The sequence below is a fragment of the Melopsittacus undulatus genome, chromosome 7 (assembly GCF_012275295.1).
Source record: "Melopsittacus undulatus isolate bMelUnd1 chromosome 7, bMelUnd1.mat.Z, whole genome shotgun sequence".
NCBI classification, from domain to species: domain Eukaryota; kingdom Metazoa; phylum Chordata; class Aves; order Psittaciformes; family Psittaculidae; genus Melopsittacus; species Melopsittacus undulatus.
The window spans coordinates 51,178,638-51,199,867 of NC_047533.1; the positions used below are offsets into that span (position 1 = coordinate 51,178,638).

At 39.5% G+C, this 21,230-nt stretch overlaps 1 protein-coding gene across 1 annotated transcript in view; it reads right to left on the minus strand.

The window, feature by feature from the left end:
- TSPAN5 (tetraspanin 5) overlaps positions 1 to 21,230 on the minus strand; it is an 88,739-nt gene that overhangs the window by 21,563 nt on the left and 45,946 nt on the right. Inside the window, exon 2 of the mRNA XM_005148659.3 lies at positions 3,998 to 4,048. Coding sequence (XP_005148716.1) covers positions 3,998 to 4,048 — 51 coding nt within the window. The remainder of the gene's footprint in view (positions 1 to 3,997; positions 4,049 to 21,230) is intronic.

Consider the following 21,230-nt stretch of genomic DNA (forward strand, 5'->3'; position numbering starts at 1 on the left):
GTAACTAAGACTAATAAACAAATGTTGCAAGGACCTGAAGACTTTTCTTCCCCACTTTAGTAGCTCTGCCTTTGCCACCTCCTACTTTAAGTATGCCCCAAAAGCACAGTGCTCTTCTTCTAAAAATTTCCTCTCCATGGACAGTCTTATAAAGTCTCAGAAGACATAACAGCAATTTACCTCTTTGTCTCATGACTCTTTAATATAAATCTCCTGCAGGTAATGAGAAAAACAGGAAGCTTATTTTCTGAAGTACCTACTGGCATCATACTACAAACACTCCCAATAAGCCTTATGACCACACTATGTAATACATACAATAAAGGAAGGAAATAGATATTTTGTCCAAGCCTAGTTTACTTTTAAAAAGTCAGTGGAAGAAATTACTTGAAGCTGTTAAAAACAGACAGTGAAAAACATCTTTCCCCTGCTGCTGAACAAAGGTAGTATAAGTTGCTTGAGCTTAGAACAGACTCATTGTACATTAACAATGTTCATGTCACTGTTGGGGGTTGTGAGGTGAAAATCAGCTGCCACAGATGAACTTTTTTATGGTACAAGCCCAAGTCTAATGTGCTTGAAAACACTGTGAGATTGTGAAATATATAGGGCATCCATGTATAGATAGCTTTATTCATCCTCTGAGTTTATTGCCCCATTCCACCCCCCAGATCTCTTTCAGGTTCATGACTCAGAATGCTAATTGCCTAGTTTTTGTTTCAAGCTGGCTGACTGGCTGTCAAGCCAATTCTATTTCCTATTTGACAAATGAGCTCTTTTGCCTCCCTGCAAAGGCTGTAAGGAAGGTCATGAGACTGTACAGCATGCTTTTTTAATTCTTTACAACAAAGTTTAAAGGACAGAATTCAAGCCAACTTTGTAAAACACAGAAACTAGCCACCAAAGCCACAAATCTACCCCAAACTGGTTTTAGCAGGCAGCAAATGGGGCTCCTGTTAAATGTGGATTATTTCTTTACAGCCTGCACTTTTAATGTGGCCTGGCACACTATCTTGTTATCTTAAAAGGGTTCTGTGAAGTAGCAAAAGTATATATAAGTTGATGGCCATGTTATAAAACATAGCTGGATATAAAGCCACATGATTCATGACAAGATATCAAATTCCTCCCCACCACTAAAATCACTTTACAGTAGTCTTTGTGAAAATCCAATCCTGAAAAAAACCTTTTCAATTTCTACTTAATAGATTATGCAGTAGCAGCACCAAGCTCAACTTTGATAAAAGACTTACTTCATTGGGACAGCAGTAGTATTCACAGAACAGTTGAGCTTGGAGGGCACCTCTCAAAGTCATCTGGTCACCTAAACCTAGCTCCTATGACCATGTCTAGACTGCTTTTGAGTATTTCCAGAGGGAGACTCCACATCATCTCTAGGCAAACTGCGTGTTTACTGATGTTCAGGAATGTGCCCATTGCCTCTATCACTGGGCACCACTAAAAACAGCCTGGCTCCATCCTTCGGGTATTTATATACCTGAAGATCCCTCAAGCCTGCTCTTCTCCATGCTGAACAGTGTTATCTCTCTCAGTCCTTCCTTGTAAGATAAAGGCTCCAGTCCCTTAATCACATAGCAGCCCTTTGCTGAACTCTCCAGTATGTCAATGTCTCTCTTGTACTTGGGAGCCCAGAACTGGCCCAGGTGTGCCCTTCACCAGTGCTAAGTAGAGGGGAAGAATCCCCTCCCTCAATCTGCTGGCAACACTCATAATACAGCCCAAGGCACTGTTAGCCTTCTTTGTTACAAGAGCACAGCACTTGCTCATATTTGACCTGGCATACAGCAGGACACTACTCTGCAGGTTCACTCTGCAAAGCTGCCTTGCTGTCTTACAGTATACCACTACAACAGCCCATAATGCCCAAGGATATCCAGGCTAGCCTTAGGCAAAAAGCAGTCTAGCTCAGCAAGTACTTTTCAGTTAAATTACAGATCTCTCAAGTCTTAAGCTTCACCTACTTGGCTTTCACCTCCAACTCCCCAGCTGCAGGAAGAACAGCTCTGTCTGGGATGTAACTGATCTGTCCCCCACTAAGCTGCATGGGGCCTATGAGTCTCTGGAACTTGATCTTGATGACTGCAGCTTCTAGCCATTGCCTCTCCCCCAGAGAGCCGAGTGAAGGAAAGGCCTCAAATTGGCTTGACGCAAGTCCATTTTTCAATAACTCTTGCTACAAAAATCAAGTCTATGTTCAAGAGCCCTGCAGTTCAGTTAGACATTCTGGTTTATACAACCATGAACTCTAATAGTCCACACTGAGCAGAGCAGGAGAAGAGATACTAATTTTCAATGAAGGACCTGTGCTTGAAAACAATAAACTTTTATTAATTTCTACAGAAAAACCTACTACACATGGAGCCTGAGCTAAGGCATATTAAACTGCTCTCAGTGTCTTTATTTGCTTAAGAACAACATAGCATTTCTCCTGCTTTCATGATCTGATTAAAAATGTTTTAAAATTAGTCGATAACAGACTTGCTAACAGATGGGGGGGGGGGGAAGCGTTCCCATATAGAAAATACATAAAACTTAACAAACCATTATTCTGCCAGAACACCCTCAAGCTGTAGGACTAGCATACTTTAGAAGACTAGACTATAGCAGTTTTCCCTTTACCAGCTCATTCATTCTAGAGGAATCATTTCTGTTACCTACTGAAATGATATAAAAGTGTTAAAATATCTTCTAAAAAGCCGCTCTGAACTAAAGTTCTCTGGAACTTAGACATAGGTATAAATTCTGTGAGTATGTTCACAATATTAAATATGCTTTTACATCTTTTGTGAATGAACAAAAATCACAGCACCTCCTTCCAAGCCTATTCAATCCAACACGAGTATCATATGGCATGCAAATACACATACATATAGGTGTGTAATATGTGAGTTAACATCCCATTACTAGTTGCAATTATCGACATCCAAGGCACATGCACAGAACAATTAGAATCTAAGTTAGCAACTCACTTCTGAACCAGCAAAATTTGTCCTGAATTTTTAGAGTGGCAAAACTCCAGAGCTTCCAATGTGTTATTTGTTCTGCTGCAAGTGCTGCTTAGTATGTCTTAAGTGAACATCAATTTGTAATTTACTGATGTTTCCCATTACAAGAAAAAAAAAAAAACAACTGAATTTCATAGCACCACTTATCAGCCTTTATTATTTTCAATCTTTTAAACAAAGAAGAGAAGGAAACTATGGCTTTGATTTTACTTGTTGACTTTTAGCAAGCAAACTCTTCATCCAGTGACCCAAAAATATACAAAACAAGTCAGTATGCAATGTCTTAACATTTTATCTTCTTAACAATATTTGCAGTAAGCAAACTAAAAATCAGGCTCTGGTTCACAAATGCTTTCTCTTTCCCTGCCCCCTTTATTTCCATTTCAAAATTGATTTTACAGTCTTGCAACAGTGTTCCAGTGGACAGCTTTATTTGAACAAGAAAAAACAAGTTATTCTGTCTCAGGCTTGGCTTGGATTTTAGGGTGGGTTTTTTTTCTTTTCTGTTTGTTTTTAAGAGGAACAGCAATTAGCATGCTGCTGTGTTAAGGCAAAGCCAAGGAAGCTTATTTTCAGGAAGCTGCCCTCTGAGACATATAGGCTCCCTGTCCATTCCTGGGGACACACGCACCAGAGACACACTGCCAATACTGCCTCCAGTAAAGGGTTTTAGTATCTGAGCTGCAGTTTGAGCATGCACATATTGGAACGATTATTTCATGTGCAAGTGTCAGCCATAATTTTTTGCCAAGGCATTCCTGGCAAAGATGCCGACGAGCTTCCTCTAGGTGAACTGAGCTAAGGTTTTATTTGACAGACTTGATTTTGTATCAGTAGAAACTGTGTGTGGACACATAAAATGTTTGGCATATTACTATTCCAATATTTCATTAAAAAATAAAACAACAAGCCAAAACCACAAAAACAGAGAAAGAGTGAAAACACGGAGTTTGGCGTTGTATTCAGCTTACCTTTTCATTCCATGCCCACAATCCAATCCCAAGGAATGCTATGCCAAGGAACTAAAGGGGAAAAAATATATATAGATATATATCAGAGCAGGAATTATAAATCTATAGATTCTTCTTTAAACACGCATATTGACTCATTATCTTTGCTAGATAACAGCTTTACAGGGACTGTGGGGGCTTACAGAGTTTTAAAATACATATGCAGTTGTTTATTTTAAAACTCAATCACTGTAACTATAAGGATTTAAAACTTGCACAGTTCATTCAGGGGCATTCCACATAGGAACAGTAGGTGTGATAAATGTCACTTTCTCAGCATCAAGCAAGTAAGGTTCTTTATGAGTTTGTCAGATCCAAAGCAAACTCCACAGTCAAGCAACACATTATTTTACTGTTGTACAATACAACTGTCCTCACACAAATCTTCTAGTGAGAGAAATGATTAAAAGTCCTAAATACATACGTACCATCGCTTTTAGCAATGTTGTCCACAGAAACACAGAAAGCTTTTTAAATATAATACAACCCATGATTTTTGGGGGTGTGGGTACGAAGAATAACAAAAATACTGGTTTAAAAGACTAAGATCTTTTAAAAACCTTGAAGCCAACATTTTATAACCTTTCTGGTACTGCATGTTTCTGTACTTTGCAAAGTACAGAAGTCTGCAATGGAAGTTGCAGTCCCTTTCTCCTGAGTGACCTTGACTGACTCAAAGGTACCCAACTGAAAAGACAGTATCTTTCCCATATGATGGAAAAGGGAACAGCACCTATGACTGTTACACCCTGTATTCTCCATTCAATCTGAATCATCTGAATGATTTAGAGTGCACTGTTTCCCTCCTGATACTGCAGGGTTTCCATACAAAATGCACACAAAGGATCAATGAAACAAGCAAAACAGGTAGTATAAACACTCTGCCTCCCAGCATAACCCCATATTTGGCATCATACAGTACCAATCGTGTAGATTGATTAAAAAATACATACTAAGAGTCCAAACACATCTCTCTCTGTCCATCTGTGCAGCTTACATCTCCCCTTTTTAAAGCATAAGTGCTGGCCCAAAAAAAAACCCAAAACGAAACAAAAACCCCACCACTATATTCACCCTAGTTTTGGGGCACATAATGCTCAAACATCAAACTCGTTGTGGTTTCTCCACTCTGCAGTGTACAGATTTATTTTGGCACACAGTAGGCCTTCTCTTGAAGTTTGTGTAAATGGAAGTATCCTAATGATTTTTCATTTGCAAAACAGGACAAAAGTGTTTTTCTGTTGAGAAGCGGGAAGAGGTAGGAATATCAACTTTAAAATCTTTCCCAGAAGTTACTTCAACAGCTTCAAAGCAAGATTCCTTCTTCGTTATGCACACTTTAAAATGTAGTTTTAGCTTTATGCTGCTTTTTACTACTGCTGTAAAGCATAGTTAAACATCAAGTGGAATACGCTCACTACAATATGCTGAAGTTCCCCAACACGCCAGCATCTGTAACTTTTCTCTTCCAAGTGCTCTTTGTCAGCTGACCGAGGGGTCATGCATACTACACCCAGTCAGCTCACCCAGAAATTCATTCATACTAACTGAGAATAAAACTCTCCTTTTTGACTTGAAAAGTCATGACTCGTCAAGATTACAAATACTACAAGCCAGTATTCTTCAAAGGGAACTGTCACAACCCTGGCTGTATTTTAATACAAGATAAATGGAAATTATCTCTAGGTGGAAAAACAGAAGTGCTGGTCAAGAATGTCTGTTATTTCAGCAGCCTTAATTGTCTATAAAGTACAAGAGATGAACATGGGAATGTCAGTACAGCCTCCCTGTGATACACCACATGAGCCAGAAAAGGTCATTGTACCTGTATCAAAACCAGTTTTTTCCTATGGTTATAAGCTTGCCAGAAGAGTATGTGCATTCCTCCTGGCTGCAGTGATTATTTGAAACTTGAGACAAAACTATACAAGTTTCTAATCACTTTCAGACATGCATTTAAGTTCTTTTTTGCAGTAACAGGCTCCTTTCCTTATTTCTTAAACAGCCAAAAGCACCAGGGTAAAAGGAACAGAAGTGAGGGAAAATCCATAAACATCGTCTGGAAGTGGCAAACTTTCAAAGTGAAAAGGTACAAATCATTATGTTTTACAAATAGCTTAATATACATTTGAACAGAACAAGCATGGAAAACTAGAATTAAATAATTTAATCAGTGCATACAAATGTAACTTAACAGCCATACACATCAGCTGCAAGTCTGGCTCAGGTCCAGTAGCGTTATTAAACTTAATCCAGTCAAATGTCCTGATCCTTCACCAGCATTTGAGACTTAAGAGTAAGATTACCTGATGGGTTATAAAAGGTGACATATAGTAGACTATACAGGTCTCAAGCCTGACCAAGCTCATCTCAATTTACTTAATGGCTAGTAAGACTATGCTATGCTAAACTGAAGAACCTTAAAAAAAAAAAAAAAAAAAAAAAAAACAACAAAAAAATATTGTCAAGCTTCTGGAAAACTTGTCAAGAACAAAACCAGGAAACTGAGTTCTCTTGAGTTTTCAAGAGGATCAAAGAATTTCATGCTGCTCAGTCCTCTCCATATCCCAAAGCAGAAGTTTGTCCAGTTGCCTTTTGAGCAGCTGAAAAAACACAAACAATGGACAAGATCCATTAGGAGAAAAAGGCTTAGAATAGAATCATGAACTATTTATCACAGGATCCTGTGGAAATCAAAAGCTTAGTGGCATTCAGAAAGGGAAAAAGAACCCCAAAACAAACAAAAAATCCCACAAGCAAAACAAAATGAAACAAACCAACAACAACACACCAAACCCAAATGAATTTAGATATATTAATGGAAGATCCGTAGCTATTGCAAAGTGATTTTGATACAGTGCTTGGCTTAGGATGTTTTCACACTTTCACTCGTTAGGAGATTATAATCAGGAAAAGATCACTGTATACATGCTTTCTTGCTTAAATGCTTCATGGCTTGGACAAATTCTACTTGTATGGTTTGAGACAAAACACTGAGCCAAGCAGACTACCAACCTAACCCTCTACAATTGTGCCTTAGAAAGGCTCACCCTTGCACAAACACTGCTGTGAGAATGAAGCTCTCAGTCATCCTCACTGTCAGAACGCAGATTTGTTCATGAGGAGACTTAAACCTCTCACCAGGATTAACTTTGGTTACTCTTGACAATTATGAAATAAACTCCTGCAGAGCCTAAAAAAAAGTTGAAAGTGCTTAGCAAAAACCTCTAGATTTTTGCTGTTACAACCAGAAGTAAGCCAGGATGCATATTCTGCTTATCTTGCAGTCCTCATGCAGATGTCTCCTAGACATTCTTGTTCTGCTTGCTTGTAACCAAAAAGAAAATCTCTTCACATCTGTAGCACATGGGGAGATGATGAGATCTCTGTTAACTCTGGAAAGTTTCATTTACATCCATTAAATTATTCCAACAAGTAATAAAAAAGTGGAAGTTTGCCTCATTATCTACAAAACACTCTACAGGCAAAAAGTCTCAGTTCTCCACAGAGATCTAAGCAAGATCAGTTAACGTGACTATAAATGGTCACTGGAACTAGGGCAGAGCTTGTAAAATCCTGAGACTTTTCTCTTTTAAACAATAATCTGCAGGAGAAAACATTCCCCTGGTGTATTTCAGCCTTACAGAAGAACTTGCACAGTAGTACTTTCTCAGCTATAGGTTTTCTACTCACAAACATCAGACAGATATATTCAAATTTCTCTTCTATGAAGATTAAACGTATTTAAAAGTAGAATGTATAGCAGTACTTGTACCCTTGGCCTTACTTGCAAAGGTGTTTTGAGCTGCACATCTCTTATTCCCTGTATTGTCTTTGATTTTTTTATTCTTTGTTGCTAGGGATATAGCATCTCAGAGCACAGCATTTCATTTGAGGGATGCTGCGGTAAATATTAATGCAAATACTAGAAAAAATATGAGAGAGAGAGAAGAGCTTAATTGTAGAGTGATCAGACATTACTGCACATACTGAATTTTTCATTTCAGTTGACATTCTTAAATAACTGGTACCAGTTTTCAACCAAGCAGTACAAGGTTGGTTAATGTGCCATGTGCATAAACCAGCATATGGCCCTGAGTTGATACATTAAAGACTTCTGTGAGATGGAACTGTAGTACAGCCACCTAATTTCACCTTCACCACAACAATACACTCTAGCAGAAGCACGTCAGAATTGTCAGAGTTCAGAACCAGCATTTTCTCACAAGAGCTTTTATTTTTTTGAGCCCCGTATTTAGACAGCTTGAAAACCTCCCACCTGCCTTTGCTTTGAGCTGCCACAAGAACTCTGTGCATGGTGTTAGCAAGGAGACTATCAGGATTCCTATGGGCACTGCAGTGTTTATTCCGTAGCAATACGCTGTGAGTTATTCACAGGATGAGAAACCTACCCTTCCGTGTGATTCAAGCCAGCACAGCACAGGAACACAAGGTACAGTATTTTACTGACAAGCACAGCAGTGATCAGGACAACATGAAGTATAATATTTCATATCCTGAAACACAATCAGGAAAACACAGGAGTCCTGACCTTTGTACATACATAAAACAGCACTGACAAGTTCCTAAATGACGAAAACCTCAGGTGAACAATATTTCCCCAAGCACTTCCTCTGCAGCATTCTGCCCTCAGACTCACTCAGACATATTTCAGTCAGAACACTCACTACTATCTTTAAAGTATCTTATGCCAAATCAGTCTTTTTGCTTTTTAAGCCAGGGCGAAGACGAATTTAATGTCTGTGTCAGAGCACTAAGAATAAGGTTGCTTATTTTTCAGTAGCCCTGACAGAGAAAGGGCACCAAAACAGAAATTAAAATGAAGTTTCATGTAGTTTTCTTCTTCCCTTCATGCCATTGATGTGTATTCTGCTTTAAATATGACAGCATTCTTTCAGATAAAACAAATAGGACATCCTCTAAACTCTACAGCTTTCACCTGGACCAGCATCACAGGGAAATCAAGGTACCACAAGTCTGCCCTGTTCCTTCTTCCATTCACCTCAGAACTGATAAGTTTTCCTTTCTCAACGTAAACTACTACAGTATTTTACTTTCATGTGGATAAACATATGTGATGACCATGGGAAAGGCAAACTGCTCAAAGTGTACATATGCATCTACACATTTATGCTGGTGCTTATATAAGAATGCATTCTCTTAAAGCCCAATTCTTGTTTGCCCTGAGACACTGCCAGCAGAAAAACTCCAGGTACTACAGTCAGTGAATGAAGATGCTATGTAGGTAACTAATTACCATTTTGGTTCACAGGGACATTCACATACAGACTGAATTTAGGCTAAGACATCAAAACTTCATTTCCATTTTATGTGCTGCTTTTAAAAAAACAAACTATATTTCACAGATAAATGCCTCAGTAATACCTGTTCCCTCCTAATACAAAATATATACAGTTGGAAGGAAAAAAATGTTCCAGTTTCCACACATTTTGCTCAGCTGAATCAGAGACATGACTGATTTTATAGCATCATCCAAAGTACAAAAACAGACCTGAAAACACAACAAGAAAAGCTCCATCTTGCACAACTCTTAGCATGATGCTTTCTGATGAAAAATTCAGCATGCATGACCTGTATTTTCAAAGCAAGGTACTGTGGCTGTTAGTGTATCTCTCATTTTCATGGGTTTTCTATTTTCTCTGACAAGCAAAATATATATACTCCCTTCCCCCTCCTCAAATGTACAAGTCAGTTACCATTATTTTCTTATTGCCTTCTCCAGTTCTTTAATTCCAAAAGCAAGACATCTGCTTTTGGTTACTGTTTCCTTACGTATTTATTTTATTGCTTTCTGGTGGTGCAGTTGAAAGAATTGCCAATCAGCTTGGAGCAACAGCCCCTAAAGAATGAAATCCTTTCTCTTCTTATCCATAAAAATTGATATACTGGAGACCAGAAAAAGAAGGATGGATTAAACCCTGTTTCCCCTGCTTTAACTTTTTAACAACTCCCCTCAAGCCAAGATAAAATAAATTTAACTCTTTCTAAGTTCACAATGAGATTCTCCGAACTCAGGTCCTGCTGTCCAAAGAAAAATACTTTATTTGGAGCAGATTTTTTTTTTAAAGCACACAAAGCCAAAAAAGCATACATAACCACTTTGTAAATGTCTTCAATAAAAACTTCGGGGAGTTTAAAGTTTTTGTTTGTATGAGATCTAGCTGATTTCCTAAAACCAATACCTCTTCCCCATATAAAAATTAAAGACCTTTAAGGTAATTATCCCACCATTACCATCCAGAAACATTTGAAAAGCCTACAGAGTTGGATAACAAGATTCAACTTCTGCATTCAACTCACTGAACTCAAAACATTCAACTGTCCCTTTGGTACACTCAGCTTGCACAGATCCTTTCCCTTCTCTTCTACTCTTCTATATACGCCCTACTGGTCTTCATTTCACCCATTGTCCTCTATTTCTCTGCTCTCCCTGAGCCCAAAACACTATGCAGGAAGGCTGAGAAATTCTGCTACACACACCTTTCTGTGGGCCTCTTCCCTGCCCTCACTTCTGAACTACTTGAAGTCCTCCATGTCCCTCTACTCTTCCCTATCCAGCCTTGTTCTCCTCATCAATACCATTCCATCTCTGGCTCAGCCCTCTCCACTGCAGCTTCTCTGCCTGAAGTCAGTTTCTATTTTTAAAACCATCCAAAATTATGTAAGTGGTGCTGTAGCAGTGTATGAAAACAGTATGGGCTGAAAACACAACCACAAGCGGCAGAAAAGTGCAAAGTGAAAATGAGAGAACTGTGAAAAAACACCCTGAATTTCATATCCTATATTAGGACACTGATCATTTTTCCCAGCCAATTTGAAAATGCAACAACGTACATCTTCTCATTCTGGCCTGCAAAGAAGAAAAAACATGGAGGCAAATGAATCCCATTCTGCTTCAAGCTGAAGTGAAGCAAAGTGTCTGGAAGCATTATTGCAAATACATTTTCAAGAGCGGTCCTTCGGGGTAGCAGCTTCCTATACCAAAGGACAGAAAGACCTCTTCCAGCCGTCCTCTTCCTGCTACTGTGCTAATCCCATTCACCTCAAATCACCCTCCCTGAGCTTCAGGCTATTTAGGTGTCGCCCCACCATGACTATTTTTCATATACTTTTTCTGATGCTCCTGTTCCAGTAAAAGCAGAAGTTTAAAACACCAAACAAACAAAACCCAACAAAAATCCTCCAAACAAACAAAACCCACAAGAACACAAAACACCCCACACAACACAAAACAGAGCACATATTTAATTCTCATTATAAAACAGACACAAACACTCATTTCAGCTACAAGCAGTGAACTTGTAAGATCTAATTCAGGTATTTGATACAACAAAAGATCTAAGCTAGTCTTTTTCCTTGGTAACAAATGGACAACTACATTATCTACATTATTGATTTAGGTAGCTGAGAACAAAGACTGCAAAGTCAGGAAACACAAACAGGTAGGCTTGTCAACACAGCACCATACTCTGAATGCTCAGTATTTCATTTGGAGTCTCAGCTCCTAGCTGTGCTTGGAACCCATGGAGAGTGAGTCCCAAAATCTTCTATCCCAGCTACACAAGCTGCTGCATTCCAGGCTCTTTCATGAACTATACTCAGAGATCCACTCTTAAATTTGCAGAGAAGTGAATGCAACTGGAAGATGAGGGAGGCATAAAAAGACTGAATCAGTCTGGACGGAGAAGCACACTAAGTGAACACCACCAGCTGTACAGACAAACTTGGGCCAAACAGTTTACTCTTGCTCAGCACAGCAGAAAGAATGAACACCAAGCAAATGGTGAACACACACCCAACCTGCAAATCCAGACAGAACTTTTTTGGCAAAATCTACCATAGATTTATTACCTCTTCACCAAATGCTCATTCCTGGTTTTAGAGGCTCCTCAGAGTAAAATGCGGTTTACATTTATTTATATTAAAAATGTAGGTTTACATGTTTAAAATGTCATTTACAAAGAAACTGGTACCACATACACAAAGAAACCACAGGCTGAAAAGACAGGAAGTGATTCACTGCCAGAAGCCAAACTCAGGTATCCAAAATCCTGATATGATGCAATTGTATAGCCTATCACATTTTTCCCCAGATCAAACCCAACTCAGAACTATAAACTCTGTACTGGCAAATACACATATATATGGTATATGTTAATATATGAAATAAATCAACTTCTAGTAGCTACAGCACCAGGTGTTAAGAGAGGCTGTAGTAGGATTATGAAGAGTTTAACTGTCAACCTAGTAACTCTTCACTTTACAGAGACCAGTACTACTTTGTCAACACAACCTCAGAAGTCATACCAGCTGTGTGTAAACCTACCAGTGCACAACTTGGTTTTTGAGAGAGATGTGGGGAAAAGAAACAAAGCCAGAACACTAATTAGACAGGTATCAGTTATTTTTCAATACCCACGCACAATTACTGTCAGCAATTCAGATGTACAAAGCCAAATTACAAGGCACCTGTTCTGTAAACAGGGAACAAAATTCCCTATTGTTTTGCTCATTGTAGTTATTGCAATAGAGGGAAATGTCTCCAAACACAGTAATGTTTTTAGCCATGGTCAACCCTCAACATTTCCTGTGTGCTACCCTGTAACTGCCCAGAACTAAAACATTAAGAATATGCACTAAGAATAGTTCTGTTGAACTCTTAGTGCAGCTTCCAGGGGCACCAGAAAATCTGTCGACCAGAGCTTTGAAAAATCCTGTGACAGACAATAAGGTCATTCAGCCCTGCATTTTGTCTTGCAGTGCACTGCTACAAAATTAAGCCCCATTTTTATTTATGTCAACATTAACCAATGATTTATTAGCTATTTTTATACTACGAGATATCTTTCTAGTTGCAGTAAAAGTCTGTCATTTCTGCAGTAACACCATTTGGCATGGGGCAAACCAAACAAACCTGTGATTTCGATTTCTTTTCAAACAAAAGTAACACAGAACAAACCAGAGGCAACAAATGGTCACGATGTTATTTACCTGAAAGCTTTATGCCTAAGCAAAAGTTCCACAGTTTGGCAGTGGGGGGCAGGGAAATGCAGCAATAAACCAGCTGCTTGTCTAAATGAAAAAGACTGCTGATCTTTTGTCTAGCTCCTAAACAGCATCAAAAGCACTTCTATTATTTGTCATTCTCTAAAAAGGCATCATCGGGGGCTTGACTAAACATGTAGGCAAAATGCTCTTCACTTCTGTAAAGGTGCCCCTTTAAATCACAGTTGCTTTATGTGATATGGCAGCCTGGGGAGGTTTTGCTGTCAACACCTTTGCTGGACTTCTGCTAGAGATATATATAATGCTGTCACTGAAATTTAATTTGAGGGTGTTAAGCTTCTTTTAGGAATAAATGTATTGAAAAAACAGAACTATATTGCAGGATGCCCAGCTCACTACGACAGAGCCTGTGCTTCTCATGTAATTTCAGCTTGACACAGCATAAGCAACATCAGCTAGAACATAATAAACGCTCATTTGCTAAGTACAAACTTGTATTCCCAAATTTTACTGCCACTTTGAAGTACATTATTTCTATAAACTGTACTTCTGAATGAATCCATTACCTTTACCTACTGTTACACTTCTCTGGTTTGCACAAATAGCTGATCCCTCTTGTCAACACCTACCAGGAAAACAATAATTAGAAAATTTCTAATGTTCTAATTCTAATTTCAAATGTTGCTGCCTCACTAAGGTCCTTCTGCTGCATAGCTGTGCTCTTGCAGTCAAGCCTTTGCTTATCACTCTTCAAGGATGAAGGAGGCATTCTGGTATTGCAAAGATGATTTGCAGAAGAGAGTGCACGTGCCAACCTGATAACCTCATTTTCTCCCTTATCCGTAAAAGCAGAGCAGCTGCTTTTAAGATCTCACCTTATTTACTTAAGAGATAGTCATTACCGAGGAGGACAGTACCTCAACCATTTTAAGAAAGCCCTGGAAACATCAGAATGATTTTAAAAATAAAGTCATGTCAAACCTCAGGTTTTAAACAGGGTCTCATTTAAAAAAAGAACACAAACCAACAACAACCATACCAAACAAAACAAAAGCCATGCATATAGAACTGGATTTAGTTTGACTTTTTGCATTCACCCATCATTTTAACTTGGTCCAGCAACTCCTCCTTACATACAAAAAACATTTTCTTACTTTCTGCTCAACCCCAGAAGGGTTTCAAGGCACGAGGTACAAAAGCAGCACAAAGCAGCTATTTAATCACAAAAATATGAATACTGGGTAAGTTTCCATGCCCAACTGGACATTCTTATAAAATAAAAAAAGCACTTCGTTTTTACTATCTAGTGCCAGCACTAAAACTGATTTAAACAACTTTAGCTGCTTCCCACAGAACAGTCACCCTAGAATCTCAAAAGGCACCTTTGCAATCCACAGACTCTCAACTCAAGCCTTCCAGGCAAAACCTACTACATCTGGCTTGATCAATTGAAGGATAACATGACTATAGGGAATTCTGCCTTTATAGTCCCACAAGATCTTGTTTGAAAAGTGCTGCTTTGGGCATGTTGTTACACAACAGCAATTGGGGCACAAACTGAACAAAGCACACCCTTGTCAGGCTGAGAGGCTCAGAAAGCCTCCTGACCACACCAATAGCAAACTTCTCATCACCAACACTAAAGTCAAGAACAGGAGATCAAGAAATGTGTGTTCTAACAAACCTCTGATAGAAACAAAGAAAATGCTCAAAAAAAAAAGATTTTTTTTTCAGCATTGCTGGAAAGGCTTTCATCTTTTAAAGGAGTAACTATGCTACACAACAGTTTACTCTAATGATGCATTTATTACAGCCAAGAAGGTGCATCTCACCTGCTAACCAGACAATTCCTGCTAAAACACACCAATATAAAGAAGATACCCGAGTAGAGCAGTGGTAAAAGCTAGAGTGTAAGTGTAAAAGAAAATATGTGCAGCACCAAACTGCTAAACTAAGTTCAACACCTCCCTGCCCGCACTGCAAATTGAATCCAAGCTAGCAGAGAAAATAAACACTTTGCAGTAAAAAAGTGCAAGCAAAACACTGTGCAAAAACACAGCTTACCCGAAAAACATTACTCAAGTTTTTCCCCTTATCTGGAAAACACTGCCAGAGTTTTACCCGAAGGCCAAAGTGTTTAGCAACGTTTACCCGAAGTGTCAAAGTTTCACTTTCCAGCCATCAACCACGACAAACACACAGACAACAGGAGAGGAGAGATTTTGAAAGACAATGGCATGCTTCCCCAGAGAAGGCTTTGAAAAGGAAGCCACTCTTAACATAGCTTCTCCTGCTTCAGCCCTGCTTTTGTTTAACAGTAAGTATATTTGGAATTCCCTTGTAGACTCTCAAAACATAAGTGCAAACAAAAAAACACAAAACATTAATTAAGCAAGGAAAAGCAATATCAAACATTTTTCCTGTTTCTCAATAATAGAATCTAATGATCTCTTTCTGAAACTACCTGCATCCCCACTAAGATGCCCAGGAAAATCCAGAATGCTGTTTGCCTTCTCCATTTCTGAACACTTTCACCTGGGAAATTTCCCCATCAACCTGTATTGTAGTTCATCCACTGCAAGGACATAAACTTTTAAAAGCATGATTTTCTATCAGTTGTACCTGCATATTTTTTCATTTGATCTGAAACACTGGGAGACAGGGAAAGACCTTTGAATTTAGTCCTCCCCTGCTGCACAGATGCTGCCATTAACCCTGCACTGGGCTACCCGGGAAAGGAATGAGACATTTTCAGCAACACACAGCTGTGTGAACTGTCACCACAACTGCAGAGCTATCAGCAAGAATCCATCACTAGTACCTCATGCCCTTTCCTTCACATAGTGAAGAACAGTGACCACAAACAAACCAGAACAGTAGGAGGGCTGAACATATGGGACATACAGATGGAATGGAATTTAACAATCCAAACACAGTATCATATACTTAAGGACTAAGAAAATATCTGTTATAAGCTGAAAATTTATTCACTGAAAACACTACAGAGCCTTGGAACTGCCTCAGTCTGTGAGCTAGCAAGTTGATGGAATATGCAGAAAGGCAAAATAAGATTTTGTGACATTTAATAAAACATTCTGCGAAAGAATGTAACTGCTTTCTAGAAGTTTCTCTTAATTCCATTATCCTTACAAAGGTCTAAAATGGCCAGCACCACTAGCATGGCTGTTGGCTACTAAACGATTCAGGTTCTTCTGTCAAATGTCACATTAATCCTGGCAGTGTCCAGCTGTACAAGTTATGATACACATTACAACTCCTGTATGAGACCCCACTGTGACCCATCAATACTCAGCGAAGAAACTGGACACTGCGTTCTCAGGATTGTTGTACATGGACACAAAACACTTAGTACGTAGCTGGGCCCGTTAGCATAAAACTCCAGATTCTTTAGCTACACTTCAGCCTAAATAATGCTAGCAAGACAAGTGCATACTCACTGGAATGCCTCAAATGCAAACACACAAATATAAGTATACAAGATGACACTTCTAACTCTTTAGGATGTCAGGGTTTTGTATTAGCGAACATGTCTTCCCTAATAAAGCCCCTTGTGTCACCGCTAAACTTAGGTCTCCCTGGTAGGTAGCTTGTGCCAAACAGCAGGTATAGGGCTTTCTAGGATCAGGCCCATAATTCTTTGCCCCAGACAAAGTCACTCTCACCAATATCCTTGCATTTGAACCTTTATTCAACTACCTGTGGTCGGACCTTCCCACACGCCCTGGAAGAGCAACATGCTGTTTCCAGCTTCACTTGGGGTTCCTCAGTGTGCACCATGTAGATGCATTTCCATAAAAGTCACAAATTAATTCCATGACATTTGGGTACAGTGCTAACCCCCGTTCACACAGATGGTATGAAAGGAGCCCAGTGTAGTGTAACCGCGTTCCCGGCACTACCACGCTCCTCTGGCTGCACTCGCATGACCTCTGCTTGGTTTCTGTCACTGCCAAGTAGGCAGAGAACAAACAAGTGCAGGGTGGCGTGTCAGATCCTCTCTCGATGCACCGAATTGAGCAATTATACAGCAGTCACCCTCAGGGCATTAAAAAGAGGGAGAAAGGGGAACAGTGTGTGTGAAGACAGAGACACATCACCAATAGCTTTTTGTCTCTCCTTCAGTTCATACAGTAATTGGCACTACCCGCTCTTGCCTTAGGCACAGCAGAAGGAAAAACCATGTGCATGTTGAAGTGATATGCCCCAAATTAAGGAAAGGGGTTGCTGCCCTGCATTACAGTCAATATATATGATGTTTATATAACAGTGCAGGACAACAAATCTATCCCATAGCTTTCTTCATTGTCAGTGTAGTCTATCACCAACTTATTCAACGCTCCTACTCTTGCCTCTCCTACACAACTCCTGACAAGATGTGGATGTCTGAGGATGTGCTACAGGAACTTACAAGCCCCATTTTGTAAAATAAGCCCCTGCACTCTCAACCAACATAATCATATATATGCACAAACAAAGAGCTTCTGATCAGCCATGAGGCCGTATGGAGGCTGGAGCTGTGAAAGAAGCAGCAGAAGGAGAAAGCCCACACTCCACAATGTTTCCAGTGACTAAGAGATTGAGTTTGGCTGCTGGCTGAGCTGTCTGTCCCTAGAAGATGTTGCATCTATTATCAACCTAGAGATATAAAATAGAACTGAAAAATGTTTGAAAATTTCATTTTTTTAATGTTAGAAAAGATCAGGAATCATTAGTTCTCCAGGCAAAGGATGAACAACAGCTGATAGATACGAACGTATTGAACTGTGGCACAATTCTCCGATTTCCCTTCTGACTTTAACAGTAGCTGAGAACTACTGGAAGCTTTTTTAAATTTGCCCCATAATTATTGCTAATGTCCACAGTACCAGACTTTCAAGAGCCAATTTATTATCATATATGTAGTCAAACTGACAAGTGGAAAGCAAAATCACTATGATGGTAAGCTGGTAACCTTTCCCTAATTCAGACGCCATCCATTCATACCATTGAATCAGGAGGCTAAAAACAGTAACACTGTGCTTGAAGCTACTTGCTGCACCTCCTCTGTAAAAATAATTCTTATTTTAGAAAGCCAAATTTGAATGAGAATACCTACCTGCCTTAACAGATCTTCTGCTTTGTCAGTTTTAAATGCAAGCACCCAGTTTTGCAACTGGAATTGTTTCACCACTCCATCTGAGAGAATATAGCTATATTCTCTCATGGAGTGTACCAGACCAGTTGCCTTTTTCAAATGGTTACTGCCCTTGCAAAATTAAGGCATCTTACAGATCAGTTTTCCCATCTTTTCATCACTTTTAAAGGATTCCCTCAGTTCTTTGCTCCCAACAAACATGAAATCATTTGATCCAGTCTGAATCATACGAAAAATACTCATACATTGATTTATTTTTCTACAAGTTCACTGTTCAATGTAACACAGAGACTCTAGTGCTCTTCCTACATCTGTCATATGAATCAGCAAAACCAAAGACCCTAGAAGGTACACAGGAGCATGTCCTACACACTTAAGACAACAGGGCTTTTTGCTACTTCACTATATTTCTATGCAGCCTTTCCAGAAGTCAGGGCTGAAAACACTAAGTTTGCACCAAAGTAAGAATACAGCTAATATATGGGTCAATCTCAACCAACAGAAGCAATACAATTAAGAGCTCAGCCTAAGCTTTGGCATATACTTTCTACTTAATTCACTCTTCCAAATCCCATCATCAAGGGCTTTCCAAGTAATCCAGCCATCCCATTATTCCAGATATATACAAGAAAGGCAATAATACAGATTATAAAGATCATCATGCATATATATACATGACAATAATACTGATTTAAAAAATCACCATGTATATATATATATGTATATACTGACCACACACATGATCATAGAACTGTACTAAAGTTCTCCTCCCCAATACACAGAGATACTAACAAATGAAAAATCAGAATGTTGGTACACTTTTGTAGGAATAAGATTTTTCATATTGATTAGAATATTTCTCTGCCTCAGAGACAAAAATATAATCAGACACTAACAAAAAGAACACCTCCTGGACATCAGACTCTTCTACCCTCCCTTCTCTTTTCCCTTCCTTAGAGTGTGTAGCTCTGAGACCTTCCTAATATTTACACTGCAGTTAAACTCACAAACTGGGATTTTTCTTCCTTTGTTCAATGACCTTGAAAATTGCCCATCTGAAGAAGTCCCTTGGAATTACAGTAAACTACTGCTATTCTTAGCATGTACAACATACGGCATGGTAAGCTGCACTGTAAGCATCCAGTTAAGTTCTCATTAAGATGCCTCACTTCAGAATTCAAGTTAACATGCCACCCTGTCATAACTTGCAAAATGAAATTAAAAATACCACTGAAAAGTACAGAATCTGTTGGGAAAATTTGAAGTGGTGGGTTGCACTCAGGGAGTGACTTTACACTGAGCAAGACTCTGACCTTGGCCCTGTTCCTCAAGAAATTATGTGCTTCCATTTTTCCAAACCTATAGTAAAAACTGGCAATGTTTAGGCACATGTGTTGCTTCTCAAGACCAGCACGATCTACCACAAGTCTCGCATGACATCCGTGAGTCCCAAAGCAGTATCTTGGATGCCCTGCATTTTCTGAGATGATACATTTTGGTACTCCGCATAAGCAATCAATGCCTCCCTGACTTCCTGCAATACAGTCCAGCTCATGATTTAGAAATAGTTGGGGTACTTTTAATGCATCCTTCTTGAAATGACAGTTTTCACTTTTAGGTTTTTACCCCAAACATACACATTTAAAACTTCTTTCATTCATCATTGAAAGAAGAAAAATCCAGTAACATTGTCATGTTATCAACCCTGACACAGCTTAACCAGTTGTACCTCATCTATCTCTTTCATGTCTTTAAGAAGGGGCACTGGAGGAACACCTTATAACCAAAGTGTATAAATTGTTACCATGCAAACTGTAGAAAGACAGCTGGGTTTATTACTTTTGAATAAGGCCAGAGCTATTCATTTTGCATTAAAAAAAAATTCCTTAAGTAAGATTTTGGTTTTTGTCCCACTCCATGAGCGAACATCAACTAGGTGGTTTCACTGACAAAGTGCAAGAGAATGTTTATACAGAAGCAACCTCATGTCCCCATCACCTCTCCATTCTGTTTACACAAGAGCAAGAGTTTTGCCAGAAGCAAAGACTGTTGGTTGATATTCAAGGATCACCTGCTACAAGCTCAGGAGTGTTGCATCCCAACTAAAAGGAAGGGCAGTAGGAGAGCCAGGAGACCTCTTTAGATGGATAAGGAGCTGCTGAGGAAGCTTCAAAGGGAAAAAAGAGGCTTATAAAAGGTGGAAGCAAGGACAGGCAACCTGGGTAGAACACAAGGTTTTTGTCTGGGAAGCTAGGGACCAGGTTAGGAAAGCTAAGGCCCAGTTAGAATTAAACTTGGCTAGGGATGTGAAAGATAATAGGAAGGGATATTATCGGTACACTGCGAATAGAAGACAGACTACGGACAACATGGGCCCTCTTCGGAAGCTATCAGGAGAACTGGCTACCCTGGATTTGGAGAATGCTGAGGTTCTTAATGACTTCTTTGCCTCAGTCTTCACTGGCAAATGCTCTGACCACACCACCCAAGTCTTGGAAGGCGGACACAGGGACTGTGAGAATGAAGACCTTGGGACCACTACAGGAGAGGATATGGTTCAAGACCATCTTAAGAACCTGAATGTGCACAAGTCCATGGGACCTGATGAAATCCATCCACGGGTCCTGAAAGAGCTGGCGAATGAAGTTGCTAAGCCACTGGCCATCGTATCTGAAAAATCATGGCAGTCAGGTGAAGTTCCCAATGACTGGAAAAAGGGAAATATCACCCCCATTTTCAAAAAGGGGGAAATGGATGACCCGGGGAATTACAGACCAGTCAGTCTCACCTCTGTGCCTGGCAAAATCTGGGAGCAGATTCTCTTGGCATGCTAGAGCACATGAAAAACAACAAGGTGCTTGGTGACAGCCAGCATGGCTTCACTAAGGGGAAATCCTGCCTGACCAATTTGGTGGCCTTCTATGATGGGGCTATGGAACTGATGGACAGGGGTGGAGCAGTTGATGTCATCTACCTGGAATTGTGCAAAGC